The sequence below is a fragment of the Theobroma umbraticum genome, unplaced genomic scaffold, assembly GCF_002168275.2.
Source record: "Theobroma umbraticum cultivar Fairchild unplaced genomic scaffold, ASM216827v3 scaffold_130.0, whole genome shotgun sequence".
Lineage (NCBI taxonomy): Eukaryota > Viridiplantae > Streptophyta > Magnoliopsida > Malvales > Malvaceae > Theobroma > Theobroma umbraticum.
Genome location: NW_018397264.1, coordinates 6,382,614 through 6,397,431, shown reverse-complemented (window position 1 = coordinate 6,397,431; position 14,818 = coordinate 6,382,614). Strand labels below are relative to the sequence as shown.

The 14,818-nt window shown below is 37.3% G+C and overlaps 2 protein-coding genes across 4 annotated transcripts; both read right to left on the bottom strand.

Moving 5' to 3' along the window:
- Positions 1 to 255: 255 nt before the first annotated feature.
- Positions 256 to 4,388, bottom strand: LOC110421391 (Protein phosphatase 2C family protein). Of its 3 annotated transcripts, none has more exons than XM_021434986.2 (4): positions 2,735 to 4,387; positions 2,171 to 2,302; positions 1,397 to 1,637; positions 256 to 783 (listed from the first exon to the last, which is right to left on the bottom strand). In XM_021434986.2, the coding sequence occupies exons 1-4, from the start codon at positions 3,644 to 3,646 to the stop codon at positions 767 to 769; spliced, it is 1,302 nt and encodes a 433-aa protein (XP_021290661.1). In that variant the 5' UTR covers positions 3,647 to 4,387; the 3' UTR covers positions 256 to 766. The 3 variants fall into 3 exon arrangements, with proteins under 3 accessions (XP_021290661.1, XP_021290662.1, XP_089640606.1); XM_021434987.2 differs by having other exon boundaries at positions 1,416 to 1,637; positions 2,735 to 4,383; XM_089784480.1 differs by lacking the exons at positions 256 to 783; positions 1,397 to 1,637 and having other exon boundaries at positions 2,156 to 2,302; positions 2,735 to 4,388.
- Positions 4,389 to 8,798: 4,410 nt separating this feature from the next.
- BUD2 (Adenosylmethionine decarboxylase family protein) lies at positions 8,799 to 10,118 on the bottom strand. Its single transcript, XM_021434988.2, is given in 6 exon segments — positions 8,799 to 8,957; positions 8,960 to 9,022; positions 9,025 to 9,294; positions 9,297 to 9,420; positions 9,422 to 9,646; positions 9,648 to 10,118. Coding segments are annotated over 6 exon segments (1,080 nt in total). The 5' UTR covers positions 9,900 to 10,118; the 3' UTR covers positions 8,799 to 8,811.
- Positions 10,119 to 14,818: the final 4,700 nt, after the last annotated feature.

Sequence of the window (14,818 nt, the reverse complement as noted above, 5' to 3'; positions counted from 1 at the left end):
GGAGAACAATCACAAAACCCGCTATATTCCTTTTAGAACTATAACCACTCCTAAGGAAAAAAAAACAATTTTTCTTTTCATTTTTCGTGATAAAAGAAAAGTTCAGGCAGACAGACAGCCATTGGAATCCCCACAAAACCTAAAAAGAAGCCTTCTACACATTTGAGTAATATAACTTTCATCTTCAAGAGTATTGTGCAGCATTCAATGCTTTGAACAGAGCAAAAATGAAATTAACACTACATCCATAGAGCATAGATCATAAAACCTGTTAATTTATCATTAAGCAGCTTCTGTACCATTAAAGTCATTCAAATTGATATCTCACAAGAAATTTACAGAATCCATCGTGGGCAGTTAGCAATCAAGGTATATCTCTGCCTCACCCATCATCCCAGCAGTGCTGGAAACAATTGAGATCTATCTCCTTATGGTTATGCTTTAGAGGCAATAAACTAGGGGAGGTTCTTCCTTGAAGAACTTGACATCAAAAAGACCATACTTCTTAATCCCCTTTCCATCATCTTGTGATCATCAACTCTGAACTTGCCAACAGAATTTCCTGAATCTCTCCAAAATGGATCTTTTCTCTACATGTTCGGATAACCAGGTGCAAGATTACAGGCGGAAGGAGAGCACTTTTCTTCAACAAATATCATGGGGTTAACTACCATGTTATCAGCAACATTAGCAAAATGTCATAGGGCCTTGAGATCATTCACCATGTGAATCTTGTGTGTGGAAAAAACAATTTCCCTTTGGTTCCTTAAGCTAACCCACATCCTGATAACAGCCAAACAAAACTGTGTCAGCTTATAACTAAAAGCTAGTACTTGATTTGCTCAAATAATATTTTTAAAGACAAGGTGCAACAAGATGAAGCAAGTATCTTTTCTAGAGAGACACCAACCACTACTTATTATTAAAAACCAGTCCACCCCACATACCTACATGAGTGCATATTAAAACGACGAAGGCGACACTATCAACTTATTCTGCCCTATAGTATGTCACTCATTATTAGTTGATGCATTTCATTTTACTGACAATGGCTCAGAAACCAAATATCCTCAATATGGCAAGGAAGAAAGAAGCTACAATCCCTAGTTTTTCTCCTACCTCTCAGGACATTTTTTTCCCCTAATTGGTTTCATTTGAAATTTTGTCCAGGGTCTAACCAACGAGTCCAGCAACAGAGTTGGCAGACACCAACTCTTCCAATGGCTATATGTATAATAGTATTAATATACATATTAAAGAAAATCAGATGAGACATGTAGCAAATCATAAAAAATAAGGCATGAGGCAGCTTCTGTCAGATCAACAAATCTGATAGTGGCAGTGAATGAAGAACAGATTACTCAAAAATATGGAAGGATTAGAAAATATTCCAAACCATAGCTTGAGTGACCAACCAATTGCAAAGGCCTCTGATGCATTGGTGATGGAACAACAATAGCTGCACTTCGATTCATTGAAATACTATGTTGGCAAGACTGCTGTATATCTGACAAACCACTTCTTACTGAAGCATAGGTTTCTGACTCAGAGACACTGGACACATCATGAGTTCCCTTGACTGACCTCATAATCATTGGCCTGTAATCTATTCCACTATCTGTGGCACCAGCACCCATCTGCAGGAATCCCAAGAACATCAGTTAATTGCAATGCAATTAATGAAGTAATAGGAAATAATGCCTACTTTGAGAGCATCAATAGATTACACAGAATATTTACAATTTCTTTTAGGCCAATGAAAATTTACAAATTAATATCACACATTCTATAGTCTATGGACACAAAAAAGGTCTTTTTAGATTAGAACTTCCCTACAATTTTGTATTGGGCAGGAAAGTGCAAGTTATATCACTGCAAGGCACTATAAGCAAATCCATACTTTTTTTTTTCCTTAAATCAAGATAGATTTTATGACTCTAATTCAAACTAGGATAATTCGATGCTCTTCAAAACAACAAACTAGGATAAGTTGACATGATGCTGCAAAGTGCAAAGTGGAACTTTCTGCTGAGCAATCCTAAAAGATCATACTTCAATAACTTCTGAGAAAGAATACGGCATCAGGAGAGAAAACTAAACCATAAAGCACAATTTGTTTTTTAAATATTGAGAAAATGAAAAGCCAGAGAAAGATTTAAATAATGCATACATTAGACAAGTCTTTAATCTGTACAATGATGATTGTGATATCATCAGTCCGATTTTCATTCTCCAACCATAGTTTGTAGGATTCTCCAGCAATTGCAGCACATGCATCCCGGGGATCTGTGTATGCTGCTGCCTGCGTGAAGAAAATTATAAAATTGTTAAGGAAATGCTCAAATAATGACTCAAATATCTTGCAGTGACCAGCAGGAACAATAGATTGCTACATCTCAGAAAAGCCCCTTATACATATGAATGAGTTATTTTCATGATAATATCAACGAGTAGAGAGCTCTAACAGTTCAAAAAGCAAAAGACATGGGAAAATACTTTTGCACCTTGCTTCATTTTTTAGTGTCCTTACCAACCTTCATAGTATACTATAGGTCTACAAACATCAAGTTGCGAGGAACATGCACTAAAGTCTTTTGTATTAAACACTTTGGCAGTTGCATGCGAAAAAAAAAAAGGCAAATATTTCTCATAACAGCAAACATTCAAATGTCAACAGGTGAATGATGGATATACAATAGTATAAACGAATGAGAAAAGAAGATAATGGTCATACCATGTTGACAACAGTTTGGCTAGGGAGAAACTCGAAAACTCCATCACTTGCGACAACAAAGAATTGATGATCGGGGGTAAGCCGAACAATTGACACCTCCGGAGCAGCAATCACACCAATCTTCTCTGCTGTACTATCTCCTACACTCCTTGTAAATGCAGTACCCGGATACATCCCATTCGGAACCCACAACCTTGGAGGATCACCACCTTGACTTTCTTCATCACCCCAATTTTGAATATTAGGGTCTTTAAGACCTTCCACTTGATCAACACTCAAAACCCTGGCCCCACAAAGCTTCACCCTATCATATTCATCTTTCCTAAATGGTGTTTGATCCAGGGATAAATCCTCAGCCAAAATTTGATTTCCATCCTTACGAGCAATCACAGCTCTTGAATCACCCACATTAGCAACATAAAGAGTATCTCCAACAACAAGGACAGTTATCGCCGTGGTACCACTCATAGTATCATCAATCTCACTGTCATGTAACTCAGAATTTGTAGCTAAAAATGCTGAAGTATAAGCTTTTAAAGGATCATCCAACAATGTGGGATCATTAGATAATATCTCCACAAGTCTATCCTTGACAAAGTTTGAACATTGATCACCATATTGACCATGACCATCAAATACACCAAAGAAATGAACATTTGGGTTACCTTGAACCTGTGTTTTCACACAGAAACTATCTTGGTTTTCCCTCTCAACTGTGTCTGGATAATAACCATGCTGAGTTAAGATTGAGTACTGCAAATTAAAGTTGTGAGATGGAACAGGAACTAACTCCAATGACCTTTGTGTAAGAATGTGTTTGTTAATGTAAGGCCTCATTTCTCTATGGTGACCTGAATCACCATCAGATGATGATGGGTATTTACTACAACACTTTCCATGAACACAACCCATGATTTCAAAACGGAAAGTTACCCAGAATAAAAAAAAAAAACAAAGAAAGGGAAATTTTTTTCAAAGTGTAGCTTAAGTGTTTGTTAAAAGGCCTAAAAGAAACCGAATGTGAAATGAAGGGATGGCACGGACGGAAGCAGTTTTAGGCGAAACTGGAGAAATGGGTTCTTCTTAAAGTTAACATTTTGGGTATTTCTATAGGAAATTTGGTTAGAAAACATGCTTTAAAGAGAAGAAATCGGAGAGAAAAGAAGAAAGGAAAACAAAAACCCAGAAGGAAAAGCAAGCTAATTTTTATGTGACAATGCAAACCAAGAGGAAGACAACAGGAAGACAGAGATAAGAGAACAAACCCTTCAACAAGCAAAAGAAAAGAGAAAAAGCGGAACCCTAAATCAAGTAGGGAGAAAAGAAGCAAACATTTTGAGGATTCAGGCGATTCCTTCTTCAATTCAAGGCAAACCCAAAAAGAAAAAATTGTACTTTTAACTTTTCTTGAGAGAAAAGCAAGATCAGGGTCTCCAGAAGGCAAAGAAAGGAACCAATGAAAGACCCCAAACAAGAATTTACAAAATAAAAAAAAATGAAGAAAAATGTAAACCCTAAAGCTGAGGGAAGACCAGAGTGGGTTTGTTTCAAGTTCTCAACTTTCAAGAGAGAGAGAGAGAGAGACAATCAATGTGTGTGCATGGGTGTGTTTGTCCTTGCCCCGGGAAATGCAAAAACAAAGGAATGGAAATAAAAAATGGAAAAATGCTGGTAATAAAAAGCTCATTTCCCACATTTCACACGCCAAAACAAAACAGTGAATGTGTGATGGAAAAGGTCTGGTTTTAATGTATCCTTGTTTTTTCTCTCTTTTTTTTATTTTTTATTTTCATTTTTGAGACTTCTATTTTTACAAATCAAGGATTTATGTATATTCAGATTTATCTGAGTATTAACATAATCGAATATGAATATTAATATTCTAAAAGTGATATCCGAAATCTATTATAATTCGAATTAATAATAAAAATTTTATCAAAACTCGTTTCAAATTTGAATATAAAATATTTTAAAAATTCATTAATCCTTGATATTTAATCCAAACACATTCAATAATTGTATTGAATTATTTATGGTACATTTAATCATATAATCTTTTATAAATATAAAACAAGTTTATATTAGATGCATTACTCATATATAGTATTTTTACATTATGACTTGTGTCGTATTAAAAAAATTATAAAGTGTCACTTCATAAATATATAATAATAAATGTTTAAAAAATTTAAAATAAATTTTTTAAAATTATTAGTATTTAATTTTTAAATTTATTTATTAATGAAGTGACAACATCTAATTTGTTAGTAGTGTATTGAAATATATCAAATATAGACTCATTTAAAATGTATTTTCAAGGAAAATACAAAAATAGTTAATTACAACAAAGGGATACAGCCGCAACCCTTTTCCACTGATGAATTTCCTATTGGCACAATTCAAATTATGAATTTATGATCAGCATAACGTACACCCATTCTTATTAATCTTAATTAATATCAAATTATTAAATTCCAATAGAAATAAAAGGCTAAAAAATGAAATAAATTTGAATGAAGAAAATACAAAAGGAATAAACTATATTTCTTTCCCCATTATCACAACAGGTGAGACAATCTGACATATATATATATATATATGTGTGTGTGTGTGTGTGCTGTCCAGTAGACAGTAGTATGATTTTCTGAATTAAAACTTATCCCTTTGCATGCTGCAGTGTACTTGCATGCATCTCAAGTATTCCCCTAAGTGAGATTAGGGTAGGATTTTCTCAAGTGATTCAATCAACAAGGCAGGAGCAATCTCCATCTGTGCTAAAGCTCATTATTTGATGGCATTAGGTAAGGTTGGTTGTGACTTTTAGCTTTGTCCCCTGGGCTGTTTTGGAAGTTTCTTAACAGTATTGAGAGTTCAGGACAAGGACTGCCCTGCTGCACCCCCCTCTGCCCTGAGAGAGTGTTTTCAAGCAAACTTCCAATCCAAAACTGCTTTTTGGGGAGAAAAAGAAAGGCTTTGGGTTGGGTTAACATGACCTTTCAGTCCCACCAATGTTCTAGGCTGTAGTTGTTATTATCTTTTATCATACCTTTTCTTGCAGTGTCTTCTTCCTTCCCCATTGATCTTGAAATTCTTTCTTTGCAGATCAATCTTCTTGTATATCTCCATTAACAAGAACCTTACCATACCTAGGTCAATCTCAAAGGACAAACTTTCTAGTTCTATTTTTGCAGCCATTCTTATTTACATTGACAATAACCATGAACCAAAAATGGACCAATGAATTGCAGCTCTAGACCTCAAGATTCAATGTTTTGATTTGCATCAGACATTAGAAAAAGTAATAAACCAGCATGCATAGACATATATACCTGCTTATTTAGGATTTTTAGTTTTTAAGAATTGAATGATTCTAAAATCATTATCCAAACTCTATCCGATCCTTAACAAATAATAATTTTACTATTTAAATATTATCAAATTTTAATTATATAATATTTTAATTTTATTTAATTGAATCAAATAATATAAAATATCATACTTAAAATGTACCAGACTAAGTCATGCCCTTAATTGTACAATTTGAGAGAAGGGGAAGCAAAAAAGCTCAAAAGTGTCCTTGCAATTTACAAAGCTATAAAGTTACACTACAGAACTTTCCCACCCCACTTTCCCAGAAAAAGAAAATTGGAATAGAAACAGTGGGGCAACTCATGATTGCAAACTTGGTTGAAATGGGAAAATTTGTTGTTTAATCCTGCCTAGTGACAGGTAATTACTCCCCATTAACTTTGTGATAGGCTACCTGTTTAACTCCTAGAGGTTTCTGCTGTTCTCAGTGTTCCCTACCAAGCCAATTGGTTCCTATCATAACAACAGTTATTCAACATTTCTCAGTTATTTAAACTTCAATCTGCTATGGGACTTCAATTTAGAAAGGGCATTTAGCTAAGAATTTTCTTTCTGTTACCTGATTTGTAACATCCAAATTGATGAAGTTGAAGCCTGGGGAATACCAGCAACAGAGTCTGGAGATCAAAAGGGTTCCTTCTCCTCAATGTGGTAAGCAAATGGCACTAGTTAACCACCATATTTCAACCTCACGTGAATCATTAGTTGAAAAATTGGTAACTCATGATTTAGAATTGTTTTAATGAAAATTGTCGTAATTGAATTATAAATTGGCACGACAATCACATATATATAAACAACACATGACTATTATTATTAAAATTACATTCATATTTTTACATTTTAAATTTAAAACATTAGGTATCGATATTTTCTTGTAAACCAACCATAAATATATATGTATACTCTTACTTGAAAGCCAATAGTTTGCAAAGAATAAGCTTGTCAAATTGGATTTAACAATATTCTCTTGAAAAGAAGGTTTTAGTTACTTACTATAGCCTTGTTAACAATTTTTCCTTTTTGTAGGGAAAAGTCCCTGGAAAAGGGTTCTAGCACTAGTAGTTCCCTTTCCAGATCAACTAGTTAGTGCAATCAAGACTTCACTTAGGGTTGCTGCCATATATTTTACACGGCAGGAGGACATCGACAAAGTTCTATTTTGTTGCCATTTAATTTAACATTTGAAATAGAGTTAAAAGCCTCTCTAACCCAAGCTCAAAAGAGACCTTGTTGGGGTTAGAAGCAAGCCCAACCTAATTACAAACCTATTTAATCTATTTTCCACTGGCTAATAATCACAAACTTATTGACTCACTAATCATATACAGAGTTGGGAACCTTGATTGGTTGAAGCCTAGGGGTTCTTTCTAAGAGGTTGTCCCTACTTTCTAAGCCCAAATCATTTCCTTCTTGATCAGAACCACCCAGTCTCAATTTCTATAGACAAATTGGAACTGAATCTTTGTTTTTGTTTGGATGGAAGGGAAAACAACCGGCTCTTTTTCCATGCATTGCTACTTGCTGGTTCTCAAGTCCACCAAACCAATGTTCAATGGCAGCCAGAAGTAGGCTTTACCTACCATTGCTGAATAGGCCCAGTTCAAGATTTAGACCTCTCAGAGGGCTTGGGCCTTGCATTTTGACTAGATCAGAATGATGGTAGTACTCCAGCGTCTAGAGTCTTAGAGTTTGGAGATTGAATCTTTCCAAACGGTAATGGCAATTTTCAGTTACTTTGCACGATCCCTTTGATGTATAGCAGTTTCAATGCATTTAGCAAACCAGCAATAGCATATATATTAGAAGCCATTGCATCTGTTTTCTTTTAGTATTTTTTTTTAATTATAAAAATAACAACTTCCAATGAAATTATGATCGTATATGAATTATATAACAAAACGATAAAAAATTCGACATTATAATAAGATATGTGGTGACTTCCACGCGAGCTACATAATCATGGTAAAAGAAATTTTCCATGAAGAAGCCTCATGCAAAAGCACCATAATCATTTGGCTCCTAATTGATAAATTTTTGCCTCCGATAATTCATTCATTTGTTTGGATCTAATTTTCGTTCGAAGTTGCATGAACACGATCGATGCGACCAACGGATACATCATGAAACACATAAAAGTGGGAAAAAGAATGAAAGAAAAGAAGTGTAATTTGTTTTGCTTGATCATCTAAAAACATGTAAGACAAAGGGAGGGAATGGAATGGAATGGAAAAAAGAAGAGAAAAATAAGCAAAAAGAAAGAGGGGAAGGGTGGGAAATAAGCAAAAATAGAAAGAAAAGTTTTCATTTAAACCTCAAAAACATGAGCAACTTTCTTTTTTTTTTTTTTTTTGTTTTTGTTTGGGATATCTCCCCTCCACTACACAACCTCAAAAATCTTTTAGGCGTGACAAACCAAAGTGGGGTGCATTATCATGGTGAACCCAATTTCCCACATATCCCCATCCCCACCTTTATGATTCTGCCACGTCATTGCCTCTTCCCCTCTTCCACTTTTTATCCTTCTACTCAAGTCAACCCCACATTCATCACCCTTTTCAACCAATGAAATCTCTCCACATCATCACATCTGTCTTTTTTTTTTGTTTTTTGTAAACCCAATACCCAACAAAATCTTTTCCCCCAACTAAGAACCTAGACTTTCACTGTTTAAAAGTTTTAAACCCCTTCCCCATTTTTCTTTTTATCTACCTCTTTGTTTTGGTTTTTTTGTTTGGGTTTTCTTGTCCTCTTTTGCGGGCGTATTTCCGGCGAGACGCCGTGAATGTTTGGAACACAATGGTTCCGGCGGCGGGGAACTCATCCATTGCACAACTCCGGCATTTGAGTCCTAGGGGTCCATGGCATGTGCCACCCTTGTCCAAACTTCGTGGCTATTGCATTTTGTTGAGACGGAGATGTGGCTGGCCTGAAAACTTGAACAGCCTTCTTCAAGGTTTCGACAATGTCTTGGTCGTCGTAAATGGACCCGACGCACTCGAAGCTAGCGTAGCTGTAGCCGTCTTCAGGGGTGACGTGGATTGTGGAGTAACGATCCCCGTCAATGCCGTTCATGGAGTAGCCGCAGGGGTCGAATGCGAAGTCGCAAATGATGGCGCCAGGGTTGATGTTGTCGATGCCCGTTAGCTCTGTCATTTCCTTGCCAGCCGAGTCCCCTGTTTTGCTATCCCTGCCCGCTTGAAGAATTTACGCGCGAGGAGGCGGTCGAGTTCCGTCATGCAGACTTCGACAGTGAAGGTGACGTCGGGGGCTTTCAAGGCGTAGCGTGGCATGTGGGTTTGGCCACTGGCTGTGAAAAACGTGCCATGAATAAGAAGGGAGTTTGGAAGGCATGACAGAAGCTTTCCTATAGCAGAGACTGTTGGGCAGGTTTTCCTCGATGTAAATGACTTCTTCCTTGAAGTTGGTGTGAGGGAAAGGTTGTGACTTGGGGAAAATGAAGCTGCCTCTGGTGTACCTACACCCGCACAAAGTCAGGCCAAGCTTGTTCGCATGGTGGATTAATGGACGGATGGATTTGAGGCAGTTGGGTGGTCCCGCAGGTTTTGATGATGATCTTGGTAGGGTAAACGAAGAGACTGGATTCTGATAACACGTAAGCATCAAAGAAATGGTTCCCGACAGCTGATACAACAGTGCATTGGACAGCATGTAGAACTTGCTCCAGTGATTCCAAGTCGAGCCGCCTAAGCCCCATGTCAATATTCACCGGATCATCCCCAAAGAAATGGAGCTCTAGGCGCTTCTCAAAGCCTTCAAACCCTGAAACAGCCATTTCTCAAAACCTCGACAACAAACAAAACACACACCCAAAGACAGAAACTTGAAAAAAGAGATATACTATTGAATGGAAACGGGAACAAAAGACAGACAGAGAGAGAGACACAGAGTGGTTTAGTTTTATGTTGTGTGAGGAACTACAGGTGAGAGAGAGAAGTGGGAGGTATATGGGATTTTATAGGTGGGTTGTGAGAGAGAGAGAGTGGTGAGCTGAAGGGCAAGTGAGAGAGAGAGAGAGAGAAGGGCATGCGGGTGAGGCAACCAAGAATCATGATTGCAGGCATAATGAAGTGAATAAGATGATGATATGTTGTATACAAATTTCCTTTTCTTTTCTTTTTATTTTTTTCTTTTTTCTTGTGTGTATGTGTATGCAAGAGAGAAAGAAATCTTTCATGGGACAAAGGATGCAAGGAAACGGGATATATGCCCACGCGCATGCATTTATGCATTTCAGGTTCTTGTCATGCACTTACTCTGCCAGCTTTCCAGTCAGTTCCAATCACTATTCTTCCATTACTCATGAGTACCAACAATGACCCCTTTAGCTTATCTCTTTATTTGTGGAGTAGAAGATGCCATAACTTTCAGAAACAAAAGAAAAATACACTACTCTCCTCCTCCTCCTCCTCCTCCTACTTACTATACTATATATCCTTGCTGATACAAAATTTTTATACTTGGAAGGAATACTGATTTAAACCCTCCCAACAACCTGTTCATATCAATTCTAACAGTATCAGATTTGTTAAATTGTTCCATTCTGATGAATTTGAATGTGATGAGATTGTGACGGTGGAACGAACTAATGAAGCATGGAAAAGGAAAAGCAGTCGTTTTCTGATTAGTGATTATGCTAATCCATTCAAAGTTGTGTTCATTGAATAATTCATGGTACTGATTTAAAGATGATGCTGTTGGGGGGGGGAGACTCATATACATTTGGAGGGACCAATATAGCACAGTAATCATAGGCATAATTCTGCTTGTCCATGAACATTTCACTGAGAGTGATTAAGAACTTTGTCTCAGATTTAGTTCACATGCATATATGTTGTTATTGTACTAGCACTCCTTCTGTCGGCTTTCATTGGTTTCAAGTAAAACAGATAACAATGAGTTAGCAGCCACTGTTCCTGCTCTGTTTTTCACTTCTGCAAAAAATTGGAGGAGTTGACCAGTTTTGTCTTTGAGAAAGCACTGTTCACAGGCAAACTTTGATTAGCCAACAAACTGGGATTTTCGCATGGGATCATCAAATCATTGAAAACCTTTTTGGGAATGTGTTTTATTTAATTAGAAAATTAAAAAAACAATCTGTCAAAATGGGAGTTGAAGTCGAGTTGAAAAAGAGCAAATTAAATCCATTCCATTGAAAAGGGGGGTCATTCAAAGAAAAAGAAAAAAGAGAGAGAAATCTGATGAGGATTGGGTCAAAACTCATGGAGGAATTACTGTTTCTAAGTCATTCGCATGGGAGTTCTATAAGAACCAGCAAAATAATCATAGGCTGGACCAAATGTTTCTATGCAGGACAGACAATCATCAGCCTTTGCAAATGAGAAATGACTTGGACTGGATTGGGGTGAGCTTAATTTTTTCTGTTTATAGATGTTCTCAAGTAGCATCCTACAGGGTCAGGAAGCAAACAAGACAAAACAGGACAAGAAACAGAACAGAACAGAACACCAACACCAACACAAGAACTTATTGCACCGAAACTAAATCTACAAAATGAGCAGCCCCATGAGGTTACACCATAATTTTGAGGAAAACCCAACATCTGAAACATGATAAACCCTCCATTGAAGTGAAAACCATAGTAGGAAAGAACATGAGAGCAAACTGGTTAAATGGACAGCTTTGTCCATCCCAAAGAAGGCATATGCTGATTAAGAAAAGCTAGACGTGCCAAAATACCATCAATATTACAGGGTAAAATAATAATTATGCAGAACCACAAGTTTGCAGATGGAAAAAAAAAAACAAAAGGAATCAGGCGTGGCAGCTAAATAATGAGAATATCCTTGAATTAGGGGAGGCCCCCGTACGTGAAAATCAAAAGCAATCTCACATCATTTTTATTCTCCATGAACAAAAAAAAGAAGAGAATTTTCATGTAGCTTGGGGGCATTATCATCATTTGTTCTTTCTTTTTGTGTTGCTTAAATGCACTCTTCTTAACCATATCCCCTAATTCAAACAGGAGCAGTTCTTTCTAAACACAACAGTTTTAATCAGTATCAATTTTTTTTCTTTCTTTTTGAGTTATGAAAATGTTTAATTATGCCAATGATCATCATTTTCTTGTCAAATCTATGACAACTTTTCTCTGTTAATGCCTCAGTTTGTACTAACATCACTTGAAAACGTAGTAATACGAGTATATCCTCATGTTTTTCTTCAGTCTTCTCCAGTTCCCTGGAAACTGCAGATAGTATAGTTTCCTGTATGATCATGTTGTTGTTTTGTCCTTGTCATAAATTATGGTTCTTTGATCATTTAGCAGAACAGAAAGTTGAATAGGGTTCTGTTGTAGCTTTAATGAAGATTGAACCCTAGGGGTAGCAAAATAAAACGTTTGTATTAAAATAATGGGGAAAAATGGGAGGTAATTAGTGCTTGTTTTGGTTGGGTTATGGAAGTAGTTTCCTAATTGACTTAAGCTACCTTCCTCATGACAATTTGTAGCCTCCCTTGGCTTTTAATTTAAGACTTTACACCAAAGATTACAATAATAATTCAACATGATAAAGCTCCAAGGAAGCTTCCTCTCCCAGAAGTATACAGGACAGATACATGAATAAGCAAAATGGGGGGAAAAAATTACGCAAGGAAAAGGAAAATGGGTACTCAATTCAACTCAACTGAAACCCCATGATTATCTCTAAAGCAAGCTGGTTAAGAGTTGGGAAATGGTCCAAAGTTTAAACAGAGTGAGTGAATATGAAACTGATAGTAGGAAATACAAAGCAAAAGGCGTATATGACAACAAAATGAAGACAAACAGAGAGGGTGGGAGAGGCAATGATGGAAAATGGTGAGTTTAGAATCAAATTTGCAGTTTTAAGAGGAGGAGGAGGAGGAAGAGGAGGGAATGATTCAGAATGTATGCGTCATGAATAATCTTATGGGTGGCTGGCAGCCCCCATTATGACCACAATCCCACATATTGAGCTGCACGCGCACCCACCAAACTCAAGCACACAAAAGTCCCCAACCCAACTCTATGAAAGAATTAATGTTCTTTAGGTTTTTTTTTTCTTCTTCTTCTTTTTGGTCTGTCTCTCTCAAGCACAAAAATGGTCAAACACTTGCAACAATAATACCCATACATTTGAGATCAAATCTTACTTAAAAAGTCTCAAACTCAACCAAAACCCTCAACAAAATCCCACCTTTTACATCAAAAGATGCAACCCCAAAATCTTGCTTTGTTAGGATGTTAATTTATCTTTTGAAAAAGCTTTGGGTAATTTGAATGGACAAAGAAAAGGATCTTGCCAAAAGAGAAAACCCAACTAAGGCCTAAGCCTAATCTTTTGGTCCCACTTTGTTACCTTTCTAACCTCTCAGTCTCACCCCTTTCTTCATCATCTTCTTCTTCTTCTTCTTCTTCTTCTTCCCAAAGAACCCAAAATCATGCAGCCTAAGCCCCCCATGGTTGGGTCCCACTCATCAGTTCAATGTGCCCCCCGACAACCACCGTGGCCTGGCCCCACTGCTAACTACACATCATCTAATGTGTGCCCTAACATCTTGGCATACAAAGGTCCAGCCTTGAATTCATTCTTGGGACAAACAGTCCCCACGGGGTCCTTGGTTCGTCGACATCTGCATTCTTCCTTGGGCATGGAACAAGTTGCCTTTAGCCGCCATACATGCTTGCACGCGCACCCATTGCCACACATGTGGCAATTACTGTGCAAGTGCAATCCTCAAAGATTAATGGGTAGTTCCTCTTTTCCTCCCTTTGGGAGCACTAATGAATGTGTATGAGGCTTTGCTGAGTGCTACTGTACCATGCGCACAAAAATTTTGTTAAAATTGTACATAAAAGGCCCACCACCTCTTCGTTTTTTTTGGATGTGCTTCCACTGTATTGCTTGATAAGATAGTGCCCAAATGCTTTGAGAGCTTTGGGTTTTCATTTTCATGGGATACATCACTTTCAACTTGTCAAGCTGCTTGAGAGGGGGGGAAGTATGTATTTCAGGGATTGAATGGTCTTAGTTCTGAGTTAAGTCTCCATTGACTTCCCTGGTCGTTGACTTTCCTGATTTACACAAACCCACAAACTTGGATTTGGTGGATATATATTTCGGCTTGCAACTTTCCACGACATTCCATTAGGACTACAATTTCCCTTGTGAAAGAAGAAAAACACACCAAAAGCAAATCTTCTGAGGCAGATATAGCTGTTTTGTGGTCTGATGGCATTCGTTTTTGATTGGGTTTGGGTCCTTTTTTCCATATAATAAGATCAAATGTTGGGTAGAGACCGCAAGTGGGGAGTAGCTACCTAGCATGAGCATGCATGTTATAATCAAGTATTGTATGTTTCTAGGTAACGTTTGGTTGAACTACACTTAAAGATGAAGTGGTCACCACCACTGCAGAATTTAAATGGGAAATTTTGGGCAGTGGTGAACCATTGACAAAGACGAAGCTGAAGTGAACAACCCCCCATAACATAAACGAAATCGATGCTGAAAACTGTCCCAATCTAGTCGGATATGGCTCCCACAGGAATCATACCTCGTAGGTGCTAAGATTTTTGAGGCAAACAAGACATGTTAGGGAGCTTTTAAGTGGCCATAACATAATCTTGAAAAAGCTAGCCCCACAAAGTCATGTAAGCCTCTCTCTCTCTCTCTCTGGGTCTCTCCCTTTCTCACTTTCTCGCTCACCCAT

Coding starts and splice junctions, on each gene's coding strand:
- LOC110421391 (XM_021434986.2), bottom strand. CDS start 3,646: ATGGGTTGTGTTCATGGAAAGTGTTGTAGTAAATACCCATCATCATCT. Junction 2,303..2,734: donor GCCAAACTGTTGTCAACATG/GTATGACCATTA, acceptor TTCTTCACGCAG/GCAGCAGCATACACAGATCC. Junction 1,638..2,170: donor AGATTAAAGACTTGTCTAAT/GTATGCATTATT, acceptor GGATTCCTGCAG/ATGGGTGCTGGTGCCACAGA.